General features: G+C 43.2%; 1 protein-coding gene across 10 annotated transcripts in view; it reads right to left on the bottom strand.

The window, feature by feature from the left end:
• LOC146648935 (ADAMTS-like protein 2) overlaps positions 1-14,632 on the bottom strand; it is a 54,944-nt gene that overhangs the window by 21,107 nt on the left and 19,205 nt on the right. For all 10 annotated transcript variants that reach the window (XM_085390362.1, XM_085390364.1, XM_085390363.1 and 7 more), the window contains 2 exons: positions 13,914-14,037; positions 12,585-12,665 (listed from right to left, as the gene is read on the bottom strand). In XM_085390362.1, the coding sequence (XP_085246488.1) occupies positions 12,585-12,665; positions 13,914-14,037 (205 nt within the window). The remainder of the gene's footprint in view (positions 1-12,584; positions 12,666-13,913; positions 14,038-14,632) is intronic.

Below are 14,632 nucleotides of genomic sequence, written 5' to 3' on the forward strand. Positions count from 1 at the left end.
GTCATAGAAAATACATATCATTGAAATATCATCAGTAAAAGAAATACTCCCACTATGTAAGACATGTTTTTAAATTCAGTTAATAAATATTGTATCAAGTCCATACAGATGTTTAAAGACATAATGCAAAGCATGTTTGTTTCTTATTGCTTACAAATGTGTTTGCCTTTAACATAATTTACATTTCATTTATACATTTTCACAGACGAAACAATAAAAGAGGTTTCCTGAACTGTTCTTCATGGCCCAAATTTTGAATCCTTTTGAGAGTGATGCATTATCCAAGAAAGTGGGAAATTTGTTCATTGATCTCTGACCCTCGCTGACTATGACGCCTCCTAATTCTGCTTCCAGCCTTGCTGATTAATTTGTTCTTCCTTTTGGCATCCCTGTCACTGATGCTGTCACCAGTTGTACACAACATCTGTTTGTCCACCAGTCTAATCCGTAATTCAGGTGAACCCAGAATTACATGTATCTTTGTAATGTTTCAAAAAATATACACTATATGTTGATGGGCATTGTCACACTTTTCTTTCCTTTATAAGTAAGAATCTCTATGGTTTTAATGACAATTCATATACAGATTGTGGAGGACATTTAATTCAACATTCAAAAAAGTTCCTCATCAGCAGACTATAGTACAATTTCAGCCCACCGTTAATAAACCCATCCAATGCAGGGTTATCAGAGAAATTATGCAAATGTTATGTTTTCATGTACTGGTAATCTATTTATCATTTATCATGATTCCTGCTCTGATGATTACTTTCTTCTACTTCTGTAATTTTAATAGTTAAAGGATGTTGAACATTAAGCTCCAAACAGGATGAATGAGGAAGACCACAGAGGAGAATCGTGGATGTAGTAAAAGAATACATGCAGCTGTTTTTTTTTCATGGTGGAGGAGCAACTTCTGATACTATCTTAAAGAAAAAACACATCAAATTGAAGAGTAGAAATAATGACAACAATATGTCTACATTTTTTTTTATTAATTTCTTAAAGTAAATGCAGTCTTGTCATGGTCAGAGTTGCCCACTCATATTTAACTAATTCAAATACAATTACTGCATATGGGAAGATTTTACTATCAATTTTCTCAAAAACCGTACAGTAATATTGGCTGTGGATGACAGGGTGCAGAGTGGGGGTCACCCAGAGTCATAATCCAGTGAAATATCTGTGTCACCTCTTACAGTTTTCCTGTAATCTGAGCTCAAATATGAGAATATATAGAGTACAGTAAAGCAAAATGGGAAGATTTTACTATCAATTTTCTCAAAAACCGTACAGTAATTTTTGCTGTGGATCACAGGGTGAAGAGTGGCGACAACCTAGAGTCATAATCCAGTGAAATATCTGCGTCACCTCTTACAGTTTTCCTGTAATCTGAGCTCAAATATGAGAATATGTAGAGTACAGTAAAGCAAAATGGGAAGATTTTACTATCAATTTTCTCAAAAACCGTACAGTAATTTTTGCTGTGGATCACAGGGTGAAGAGTGGCGACAACCTAGAGTCATAATCCAGTGAAATATCTGCGTCACCTCTTACAGTTTTCCTGTAATCTGAGCTCAAAGATGAGAATATATAGAGTACAGTAGAGTAAATTGTGCAAAGTTTACTATCAATTTTCTCAAAAACCGTACAGTAATATTGGCTGTGGATGACAGGGTGCAGAGTGGGGGTCACCCAGAGTCATAATCCAGTGAAATATCTGCGTCACCTCTTATAGTTTTCCTGTAATCTGAGGTCACAGATGAGGAAATTAAAAGTACAGTGGAGTAAATTGTGCAAAGTTTACTATCAATTTTCTCAAAAACCGTACAGTAATTTTGGCTGTGGATCACAGGGGGAAAAGTGGAGATAAACCAAAACTGGGAGTGGATTGTGAAGTAATGTAGTGTCAGGACAGAAAACACTGCGTTTCTAAGCCAGTCGGCACCGATACCGTAATATGCGTAAGAGTAATGCAACCACATTTTCGGTGCGGCTGGCGGTGCGGCTAGCTTGACTGTGACTTCGTAAGTGAGGGCTCACTTGACCGCAGTGATACGGGGGATAGCGCCTCGTCATCCCCCGGGGATGACGCGGAGATTTCTTCGGAGGAGGAAATGGAGGAGCAGGAGTCCGGTTCCGACTCATATGGATCAGAGTCTGAAAATGAGAGCGGAGAGATGGAGGAAGAATCGGCAGGGTGGGTTTCCAAAAATGGAACAAAGTGGTCTCCGACAAACGCTGAGACGCTCCGCTACGTTCCAGCGGCCACGGGACACACCGGACCTACTTTTTATGCCATCGCCCGGATCAGTGACCTACAATCCAGTTTTTCTCTTTTCGTCACCGATGAAATTATCCTGCATATCGTCTCAATGACCAATCTCCAGGGGAGACGTGCTATCGCTGACTGGAAAGACGTGGACAGCGATGAACTGCGTGCGTATGTGGGGCTACTAATTCTGGCCGGTGTTTACCGTTCCCGAAACGAATCAACACTCAGTCTCTGGAGTGAGAAATCCGGCCGGGTGGTTTTTCGGGCTACCATGTCCGAGAAAAGGTTTCGCTACATTACCAGGGCTCTGCGATTCGACGACAGACTTGCGAGACCAAGACACCGTGATGACAAACTGGGTCCATTTCGCAAAATCTGGGATATTTGGACCCATCGCCTCCAGATGATGTTCTGGCCAAACAAGGAAATTTGTGTGGATGAACAACTTGTCCCTTTCAAAGGGAGGTGCGCCTTCAGGCAGTATATGCCCAAAAAGCCAGCAAAGTATGGTCTGAAGGTATGGGCGGTCTGCGATGTAGAGACGTCTTATGCCTGGAAACTACAGCTCTACACGGGAAAAGCAGCCGGTGGGCGCGCTGAGATCAACCAGGGGATGCGAGTGGTTCTGGAGCTGACAGAGGGGCTCCAGGGACACAGCGTCACCTGTGACAATTTTTTTACTTCCTTCCCTCTGTCAGAGGAGCTGCTCAGGCGAAAAAATACCCTGGTTGGCACCATTAGGAAGAACAAGCCCGAGCTTCCGCCACAACTGCTGCAGACAAGGGGGAGAGGAGTGTTTTCCTCCGTCTTTGCTTTCACTAGGACGCACACGGCCGTGTCATACGTCCCCCGCCGCAGCAGAAATGTCCTCCTGATGAGCTCCAAACACCGCACTCCAGGAGTCTGCGACGAGCCGAAGAGAAGGCCACACATAATAAAGGATTATAACAAATCCAAGGGAGGTGTGGACAAACTCGATCAGGTAGGTGTCATTACGCATCAGTTGCGCACGAATTTATTCATTCTTGCTCATATATTCTTGTGTAAAATATACGTAGGTTTAATGGGTTTTTTTTGTGTGTGTGTTTTGTTTTTTTATTAGGCTGTTGCCACCTACACCTGTAGGAGGCGAACGAGGCGGTGGCCGTTAGCCCTTTTCCACCACCTGATCGACATTTCGCTCTATAATGGTTACGTCCTGTGGACCACGGTTCAACCAGCCTGGCAGCAAAGCAAAGCTTACAGAAGGAGGCTCTACATCGAGGAGGTCGGAGAAACCTTAGTTCAACCGCACATTGCCAAGAGAGAGCGACTTCCCCGCTCTTCCCACACAGCAGAGCATGTGAAACAGGTGCAGGGTGCTGCTGCAGATCCCTCTCCAGGCCCCTCTGCAGCCATCAGATCTAAGGTGAGGAAGCAATGTGACCTTTGCACAGGAAGAAGGAGGGTCTTTACCGTCTGCTGCAAATGTGGGAAGGGCGCATGCAAGGAGCACAGCCTGACCATCTGCAGCAACTGCTCCACCTGAACAGGACTGCCCCCCCCCCCACCCCCAGCCCCCATCTCTCATACCTTTCCCCATTCCAAACAGCACATGTTCATTGTTCTAAAGTTCTAAAAATAAATGTTTTCTTGTTCAAAGTGACCTTGTATTTTTATTTTCATATTTTTTTATTTTATTTTAGAACACAACAAGGTAATAGTATTTAGTGGTAATAAGCAATAAGTAAATAATAAGTGCCAATAAGCAGTTAACATAATCAAAAAGTGAAAACATGATCACCAATATATTACATTTACTGTGCTCCTAGAAAAAATAGTAATTGATCAGAATGAATGTTGGTGCCAGTCTTTGGTCCATCTAAGGGCCTAATTATAATAACAAACTAATATTACTTCAAATGTTTTTTTTTGAAAATATTTAGTTTTTTTGTTTTTTGGGGCTAAAAAAACAGTGCGCTCATGTAATAAAACTGGGATTTAAAGGGTTAAAACAACGAAAATATAATTAAAACTTTATATGAATATTTCAGGGAGAAGTAGTTTTAAAAGACTGACCAATTTAAAGTGGAAAAAAATATGAATATATAATCTTTTTATTGCATTTTTTGGGGCGGGACCATTTTTGGTCCTTAGGGCCTTTAGAGGGTGCATTTTTTTAAATCTGCTCCTGCAAAAAAAATAAAAGTGGATCAAAATGAATGTTGGTGCCAATCTTTGGTCCATCTAAAGGCCTAATTATAATAACAAACTAATATTACTTCAAATGTTTTTTTTTGAAAATATTTAGTTTTTTTTGTTTTTTGGGGCTAAAAAAACAGTGCGCTCATGTAATAAAACTGGGATTTAAAGGGTTAAAACAACGAAAATATAATTAAAACTTTATATGAATATTTCAGGGAGAAGTAGTTTTAAAAGACTGACCAATTTAAAGTGGGAAAAAAATGAATATATAATCTTTTTATTGCACCTTTAGGGGTGGGACCATTTTTGGTCCCTAGGGCCTTTAGAGGGTGCATTTTTTAAGGGCCTAACAGGGGTTAATTTCTGAGGAATTCTACAGTAAATCTGGGTGAAACCTGGCACACAGGTACAGTAGGTGTCCCAGAGGGGGGATGTGTTGAAAGTTGGACATCAACTACTCAGGATGATTTTTAATCTGTGCATTATTATAAATCCTCAAGTGATAATCCCCCCTTAGACTGTCTTGGTGCAAAACCAAGACATAAATCATGTCTCCTGGAAGGGGGAGGACGTATCACAGGCAGGGCACAGCGAGCTGAAATCTCTGAAACCGACTGGCCTTCACTTCCTACGAGACAGAGAAGCTCTTCTACCCCTGTATACGGGAGGAAACAGGACTGGACAACCGTGAATAGGAAGGTTAACAACAAACCTCCAAAACAACTGAATGTGAAACTGCAGAACAGATTTGCTCCACTATCAAAGGACCCTGGATCTATATCGGACAACCATCCATCTAAAAGCAGCGAAATAAGGTCTGAAAATCTGTTGAAAAGTGAAAGGCCACAGGGAAAGCTAAAGGCTAGGCCTGAAACTCTGATTGTGGGTGACTCTGCCGTAAAGGATGTACAAAGCATGTGCGGTAAGAGCACTAAAGTCCTCTGCTTTCCTAACGATATGGTCAACAACCTGAAGGAGAGAATTCTTCAAATTGCAGATGAATATCCAACTGTGACAAACATTGTTCTGCATACAGGGTCAAACGATGTGTCCAAACAACAGTCGGAGGTTCTGAAACGGGACTTTACTGGATTATTAAACACTGTAAACTCTCTGAATGCAGCTGTATTCATCAGTGGACCTGTACCGCCGGTCAGAGGAGGAGACGAGAGATTCAGCAGGTTGTTTACACTGAATAAATGGCTTATATCAGCATGTGCTGACCACTCAGTGCACTTTATCGACAACTTTAATATTTTTTGGGAACGCAGGCATCTGTTCAAAGCAAATGGATTTAATTTTAACAAGTCAGGGGTGAAACTGTTCACCTCCAACTTGTTTTATTCCATACGTCATCCATCCGTGCTTGGTGCCAAGGCTGAGATAAACGAGGAGTTATCTCATAAAGAGGAACAAACAGTACTCCAAGAACAGACAAAGCCCAGCAGAAACCTTGAGGAGGAGCTCCATTTGCCCCCACCCGGGAAGAGCCTCAGAAAGGAGAGACATCCATGGCATCTGAGGAAGAGCCTCAGAAAGGAGAGACATCTAAGGCAAGAAGAGGGGTCCCTATTTGCCTCCAACTCTCTCAACAACACCAACGACCAGGACAAGGGACCACGACCTTCCCCAGTCCCCCAAACCCCTGACAGGCCATCACCCTCCTCCCCCTCCCTTTCTCCCTCCTCCCCACACCTGAAATTCACTGAGGAGATGATGGAGCGGGTCAATGCTGGGCTCAGATCTACCCCCCGTCCCAATCCCTTTTTGTCCCCCATAAACCCCCCACCAGAGCGGCCAAAGGTTCGCCATCGAGCCCCACCCTCAACAGAGCAATCGAAGTCACATTGCCCAGCCTCGCCCCCCTTAGTTCCTCTTCATGCCCTGTCTCCGCAGTCTGATGCGTGATGTGTGAAGGGTCCGGGCTGTGAGGATTATGGCAGTGATGACTTTTCCCAGGAGAAGCTGGGACCCTGTTTACTAGAAGGTTTTAAAATTTCTGTACTTTTAGGTGACAGGAGACATGTGGCCTGGTCAAAACACAGAGAGCTGCACTCTAAAAGATCTTTAAACATAGTAAACATACCTTGTGTGCCACAGACTGCTCCCAAACACGAGGGGACAAGTAATACCTCTAAAACACTTAAGTTGGCTTTATTAAACATTAGATCTCTAGCTGGGAAAACATTTTTAATTAATGATTTAATCACTGAGCACAGCCTTGATTTTATGTTTTTAACTGAAACTTGGTTGGACCAAAGTAACAGTGGAGCTGTTCTCATCGAGACGACCCCTCCTAACTACAGTTTTATCAGTGAGGTCAGGGCGAGCAGGAGAGGAGGAGGGGTTGCTGTCTTATTTAATGAATCATTTCAATGTAAGCAGCTATCTCCTGGAAGTTTTCAGTCTTTTGAATATGTGGCTTTACAGCTGAAGGCCCCATCCAAAGTTGTGTTTCTTAATGTTTACAGGCCTCCCAAATACTGCACAGACTTTTTTAATGACCTCAGTGAACTGCTGTCTGTGACCTGTGTTGATTTTGACTGTGTAATTATTGCTGGGGATTTTAACATTCATGTGGACAACCCTCAGGACAAAGGGACTAAAGACCTGAGTAACACTCTGGGCAACTTTGGGCTGACTCAGCATGTAACAGAGGCCACACATAATAGAGGACACACTCTCGACCTACTGATCTCCAAGAGCCTGAGCATTTCAAAGGTTACTGTGTCTGATGTGGGCCTGTCTGATCATTACTGTGTTTTCTTTGAAAGTAAAATCTCAGCCCACACAAATATATCAACAACAGTGATCACAAAACGGTGTATAACTGAACACAGTAGTGCAATTTTTAACCAGGTCTTCCCATTAACACCTGACCTGCCCAGAGGGTCAGTCAATGAGCTCGTCAATAGCTTCAATGCTAACATGTTAAATGTAATGGACACTATTGCTCCCATTAAGGTGAAGGTTATCTCTGGAAGGAAAAAGTCTCCATGGAGAAACTCCACACTGGTGAAAAATGAAAAAAGAGAGTGTAGGAAAGCTGAGCGCAGATGGAGAAAAACAAACCTCCAGGTTCATTATGACATTTATAAAGAGAAACTTCACAATTATAATTTACAACTGAGGAGTGCAAGGAGGTCCTACTTCTCTGACATCATCACTAAAAACAGCCATAATGCTCGGGTCTTATTTTCTACAGTTGACAGGCTAACAAACCCTCCTGTGTCAGTGGCAGCTGAACTTCATTCGACCATGGCCTGCAATGACTTTGCCAAATTCTTCACTGAAAAAATCCAAAAAATTAGACAAGCAGTTGGTACATCAACAGCAGATCCAGGATATGTACTGTGTCCACCAAAAAACTGTTTAAACACCATGAAACAGTTTCAACCTATTAACAGCAAAGACCTGGAGGACATCTTAGGTCAACTGAACTCCTCCTCCTGCTGTTTAGATGTCCTGCCAACAAGTTTTTTCAAAAAGGTCTCAAAGACTTTAGAGTCAGACCTGTTACAGATCGTCAACTTTTCTTTATTATCAGGTGTGTTTCCAGAATCACTAAAAACTGCTGTAATCAAACCTATACTGAAAAAGGACAATCTTGACAAGACACAAATGAACAACTACAGGCCGATCTCAAATCTCCCGTTTTTAAGTAAGATCATTGAAAAAGCAGTTTCTCAACAGCTCAGTTACTTCTTAAAACAGAATAATTGCTACGATGCCTTCCAGTCAGGTTTTAGACAGAACCACAGCACTGAAACCGCTCTGACCAAAGTGTTTAATGACATATGTCTGAATACAGACAGTGGAAAAATGTCAGTCCTAGTTTTACTGGATCTCAGTGCAGCATTTGATACAGTTGACCACAACATATTACTCAAACGACTGGAGAACTGGACAGGTCTTTCAGGAACTGTACTAAACTGGTTCAAAACATACGTAGAAAACAGGAAATACTTTGTATCAATAGGTAACTTCACATCAGTGGTCAGCAGCACAGGAGCACCACAGGGAACTGTGCTGTCCCCTCTTCTCTTCACCCTGTACACCTCTGACTTCTGCTACAACTCTGAATTATGCCACATTCAGAAGTTTGCAGATGACACGGCCATCATGGGGTGTATCTGGGATGATCAGGAAGAGGAGTACAGAAGTCTGGTGAGGAACTTTGTCGCATGGAGTCACACAAACCACCTGCAACTCAACACCTCAAAGACTAAGGAACTGGTTGTGGACTTCGGGAGGTCTAGAGCAGGTCCACTGCCGGTTCAGATAGAGGGGGAGGAGGTGGAGGTGGTCAACAAGTACAAGTACCTCGGGCTGTGGGTGGACAATAAACTGGACTGGTCATGCAACACAGAGCACCTGTATAAAAAAGCCCAAAGCCGACTGTACTTCCTCAGGAGGCTGAGGTCTTTTAACATCTGCAGGAAGCTCCTGAGGATGTTTTACCAGTCGGTGGTTGCTGGAGTACTTTTCTATGCTGTGGTGTGCTGGGGGAGCAGCACAGCGAAGAAGGACTCATCCAGGCTGGAGAAACTGATCAGGAGGGCTAGCTCTGTGGTCGGCATGAAGCTGGACACTCTGGTGACAGTGGCAGAGAAAAGGACATTAAAGAAACTGATGGACATTATGGACAATGCCAGACATCCTCTGCACACGGCCATAAACAATCAGAAGAGTCTGTTCAGTGACAGGTTGCTTCTCCCAAAGACAAGAACTAACAGACTTAAAAACTCCTTTGTCCCACACGCCATCAAACTGTTTAACTCCTCTCTGGAGGGGAGAGGGAGGGGAAACAGGAGGACAAAGGAGGGAACAACTAAGCTGTAGTGCCTCTTCACCTCACTGTGCAATACCTTTTGTGCAATACTTTTGTAAATAGTCAACGGTGCAATAGACTCAATACTTGAAATGTGCAATTCACTTGTATTTTTATTTTTATTCCTATTTATTCTATTTATCCCCTTCGTATATTTTATTTATATTGTCTCTGTATTTATATATGTGTGTGTGTATAACTCTGTAACTTCTGTCGGTGCTGTGCTTTTTTGGAAATCGAATTTCCCAGAGGAACCCACCCGAGGGATTAATAAAGTTCTATCTTATCTTATCTTATCTTATCTTATCTGAGCAGACAAGTATCACATGTGGAGTTCCCCAGGGTTCCATCTTGGGACCCCTTCTGTTTAACATCTACATGCTCCCACTGGCACAGATTATAAACAACAACAAAATAAACTATCACAGCTATGCAGATGACACACAAATATATATCACAATGTCACCAGGAGACCGAGGCCCTGTACAGGCTCTTGGTAAATGCATTGAGGAAATCAATGACTGGTTGTGCCACAATTTTCTCCAGCTAAACAAAAACAAAACTGAGGTAATAGTCTTTGGCGCCAAAGAAAAACGATTACAGGTCACCAGAGAACTTCAATCTATACATCTAAAAACCACAAACCAGGCGAGAAATTTGGGTGTAGTGATGGATGCAGACCTAAACTTAGAAAAACACATTAAGACAATAACAAAGTCAGCTTACTATCACCTCAAGAATATATCAAGGATAAAAGATCTGATGTCTCAACAGGACCTGGAAAAACTAGTCCATGCATTCATCTTTAGTAGGCTTGATTACTGTAACAGCATCTTTACAGGTCTACCTAAAAAATCAGTCAGACAACTACAGCTCATTCAGAACTCTGCTGCTCGAGTCCTCACTAAGACCAAAAAAGTGGACCACATCAGTCCAGCTCTGAGGTCCTTACACTGGCTGCCTGTCCGTCAGAGGATAGACTTTAAAGTTCTGATGCTGGCCTATAAAGCTCTGAATGGTTTAGGACCAAAATACATCAGTGACCTCCTGACCCAGTATGAACCATCCAGATCCCTCAGGTCATCTGGATCCGGTCTTTTATCAGTTCCCAGAGTCAGAACCAGACACGGAGAAGCTGCATTCAGCTTTTATGCTCCTTATATCTGGAACAAACTCCCAGAAAGCCTCAGATCAGCTGAAACACTCAGTTTATTTAAATCCAGGTTGAAGACTCACCTGTTCTCAGCTGCATTTGAATAAAGCACCAAATCCACACTTTAAGCTTAAATTTCAAAACTTACATTTAACTACTGATTTTATCTACTGTTCTGATTTTATCTGTTTTGATTTTATATACTGTTGTTTGTTTGTTTGTTTGTTTGTTTGTTAATTAGTTAGTTAGTTTATTTGCTTGTTTTATTCAATTTTAAATCATGCTTTTTATTTGTTCTTGTTTCTAATGTCTCTGTAAAGCACTTTGAATCACCTTGTTGTTGAATTGTGCTATACAAATAAACTTGCCTTGCCTTGCCTTGCCTAATGAATTTCTGACATTTCCATAATTGTATTGACTGTATCGGGCTGCTACATTGTAATTTGTGCGCGCGCGGGTATAGTCTTTCAATCGGCACATAAAGCGAAAAGGCGCAACCGTAAAGACTGGTGTAAAAGCGCAAGGAAATTTATGCGGCGGATAGGAGGCGGCTGGCTTGACCGCGGCTCACAAATGACGGCTCACTTTACCGCGGTGTTATGCTGGGCAGACACTGTGCGATTTTTGGCCCATTTTGAGCCGATTTTTGAGTCGTGCGACCGTTTTGGCGATCGGCACGATTTTGGCCTTCATCGTGCGTCGTGCATCGTGTAGTATACGTGGGGTAACGAGAAGCGATTAACACCTCACGACCAGCTCCCGATCATCAATCGCTTGGTCGTGAGGGTGTCACCGCAGTTAGTCACACTGCGCACGCGCAAACACAAATGTCAGCGAAAAAGACGGCGCAGCACGGCAGTGCAGCATGTGATCTGGACACAAGCGATGGAGGCACAACTTGTAGAACTATGGCAAGCTCATCCGAGCCTTTTCCATGTGGCCTCACAAAATTATCACGACCACAACAACCGTGAAAATAGTTGGATCTACACTGCTGCTCAATCACAGCTGCCTGATCAATGTTTTTCATTAGCAATTTAGCAAAGCTGATGGTGGTGGTGTGTCTGTGTGAGTGAAAGACAGAGAGGGAGAGCGAGCGACAGAATTTCTGTTATAACCTTCATTTTATGGACGCACAGTGTGAGCACTCAGGTCGCATCAGAGCATCGGGCCGTATAGTGTGAAACCCTGCATCGTGACCTATGAACTTCTAACCCCTGCGAGTCAATCGTACAGTTTGAGCAGGAGCTGAATCACGCGACTGAAAAAATCGCAGTGTCTGCCCAGCATTACCCCACGTATACTACACGATGCACGACGCACGATGAAGGCCAAAATCGGGCCGATCGCCAAAACGGTCGCACGACTCAAAAATCGGCTCAAAATGGGCCAAAAATCGCACAGTGTAAGCCCAGCATAACGTTTGCAGCATGCGTGCTTGTTGTTTTTGTCTGCTTCCACTTGTCTTTGCACTAGGATGATGTCGGAGTAAATGTGCAGTCATATTTGTTGTGTTCCCACTAGTGCTGTCAGCGTTAATCTGAAATGACGTTAACGCCACAACACGGCAAATCTCCGTTAACGAGCTACCGCGGATCGCCCTGTGCATGGGGCTGGACGGTGTCAAGACGAGCTAACTGCGCTAACACACTAGCTCCCACCCATGTAATTGAGCATTGCGTGGCACACCCAACATACTGTTTTACTTTAGTCCATGACGCGCTTACCTTCAGGGTCATACGTCACATGAGTCACAAAATAGTTCCAAACGCCAGATCTGAATGAGGGTGGGGGAGGTTCAATTTGCCATGTTGCAACGAGCTTAGCTTCTGTCTTGCTAGCTTGTGCTGCGCTCAGTGGATCTGCGCTCGACAGTGCAGCCTAGGCGGAGTAGTCGAACGCAGATCCACTGAGTGCTCAACACAGACAGCATCGTCAGAAGGAAAGTTGATAAAATAAATTAAAAATTTTGTATTGTTTGATACATATGCGTACCGAACCGAAAGCACTGTATCGAACGGTTCAATATCGATACGAATATCGTTGCACCCCTGATATATATGCATATATTTGATGATATTGAACCATGGTCCCTCATGGTCCCTGATGATATTGACCTTAAAGAAGCTGTACGTTCTCACCCAGGATGTTCTCCGTCTTGTGCCTCTCTATGATCTGAATGTCTGAAGCTCCAGCTGGGATGTTGGTGATAAACACATAACCTGATGACAAAAACAAACTTGTCACTAAACTGCAACACAATTGGAAAGAAAAAACACTCCAAGAGTTTATCAGCAGGAACACATTTCTGTGAATACGAGGACTGAGTCTGGTGAGGACAGATCTCTGGCGAAGGCTAACCTATCTAAGTATGTTTTTAATGCACTGGTACTGCATCACACGATGGGATTACACCATGCGTCGACGTCTGCCTCCAACATCTTTGAAACATGGCTGTAGACAGTTGGACTCCTGATTAGATCCAGTCCGTTTGGATCCATCACTCCATAAGAGTTACGTTGCCTGCGATTTCCAGTCCAGTTCTAATGTGGCATACTTCAGCCTGTTCTCCCTCTTTCTGTTCCTTAACAGTGGCTTCTTGACAGCCGTCCTTCCATTCAGAGCACGTCTAATGAGGCTTCTGTGGAAAGTAAATGAATCAGCCGAAGGGTTAGATGCATTTCTCAGATCCTGTCAGGTCTTTGCTGGATATTTTCCTTATTACTGAAGGACATAACTGTTCATCTGCTGTAGAATTTCAGGTGTGCCACTTCTTTTGTCCTTAACTTCTCCTGTTTCTTCTGATGTTTTAAGAACGTACTTTACACCATGTTGCAATATGCCAAGTTTCATTGCAATATCTCTTTGGGAAGCCGTGTTGGTACAAAACCATGCTGTCAAACAACATTTTTCATTGGTCCAACTAAGAACAAACTGGTGTATGTGTTGCTAGCAATAAATTGCCTACAGATGCAATTTAAAATGTCTTCTTTGCTAAGTTTTCTGTTATGTGTAGAAACAGAATGATGTCAGGATCAATGTAAAGTTATTTAACTGACTGAAAAACATTCCCGTGTCCAAATAAAAACTCATAAATTCAAGAACATTAATGTTCAAGACCAATTTTTTTTAAAAAGATTACAAAGTCTGGCTCCTTGCAGGCAAAATCAAGGCATTAAAAAATATGTTGAAAAAGCTTCCCTCGCTTCGAGAGTCCTGCTGGCGGGCAGCCTGCTGGCGGGCAGCGTAGTAACAAACCAGCAGAAGGGGGTGAAGACATCATGGAGTCATCCACCCCGGTTTCAGGCTTCTATGACAACACATGTTTACAGGACACCGTGCAGTGGATTTCGCTGAGGTGGTTGTAAAGATAATGGTTTCCTTGAGCTGTCTGATGAGTGAAACAATCACTAAATGCTCATCCTGTGCCAGTTAGATATGTTGAATGTGGTTATCTGTGTGTGTGTTACCTAACTGTGTGAGTGCCTTCCTGTAGGATCCAGAGATCCGCTGGCACGATGTCCCGTTTCCTCCGCACACACCACATCTGTCTACAGTCTTACTGCTGTACAGCTCCCCATCACACCCCACAGGCTGGAACAGAGGAGCAGACATAATACACATACATGTGACACTGTTTGTTCTTCAGAGACAACACTCATGCAGCTTTTTCTCACAACAACCAGAAACACCTGACTTGAATTTTTACTACCAGGAAATATATTCTTCCAAGCCACGTGATTGGGTGAAGGTGTTCACATGTTTTGCTCTTTAAAGCACACTTTTAAACACAGCCGAGTTCAACCACATGTCAGAGTGGGGAGGAAAGGTGACGTGGAGCCCAACAGGGCAGTCAGCTGCCCCACATCTGGGTTCAAGAAGAAAGGTCATGAATGTCAGCTCCTTTAGCTCCCCCCCTGCTACAGCGACGGCAGAACATACAAAGAACTTCTTTATAGTGAAGTGAAACCATGTGTTGAAAGGTGAAGGCTGTTCCCAGCATGCCTCAGTACTGACAGCAGCTGCGTCCTCCTCTGCAGAGTTTACCCTCCTCTAACAGATACTCGAACCAAACAGCTCATATCATCTCAGACTGCCTGAGAAATCACGGCGGTAAATTAAAAGCATCATGCATGACGAGCACAATGAGTCTGACAGAGCAGCTGTGGGATGTAGTGGAACATCATGA

The sequence above is a fragment of the Rhamphochromis longiceps genome, linkage group LG18 (assembly GCF_057381845.1).
Source record: "Rhamphochromis longiceps isolate RC_006_pf linkage group LG18, R_longiceps_female_GT1.1, whole genome shotgun sequence".
Lineage (NCBI taxonomy): Eukaryota > Metazoa > Chordata > Actinopteri > Cichliformes > Cichlidae > Rhamphochromis > Rhamphochromis longiceps.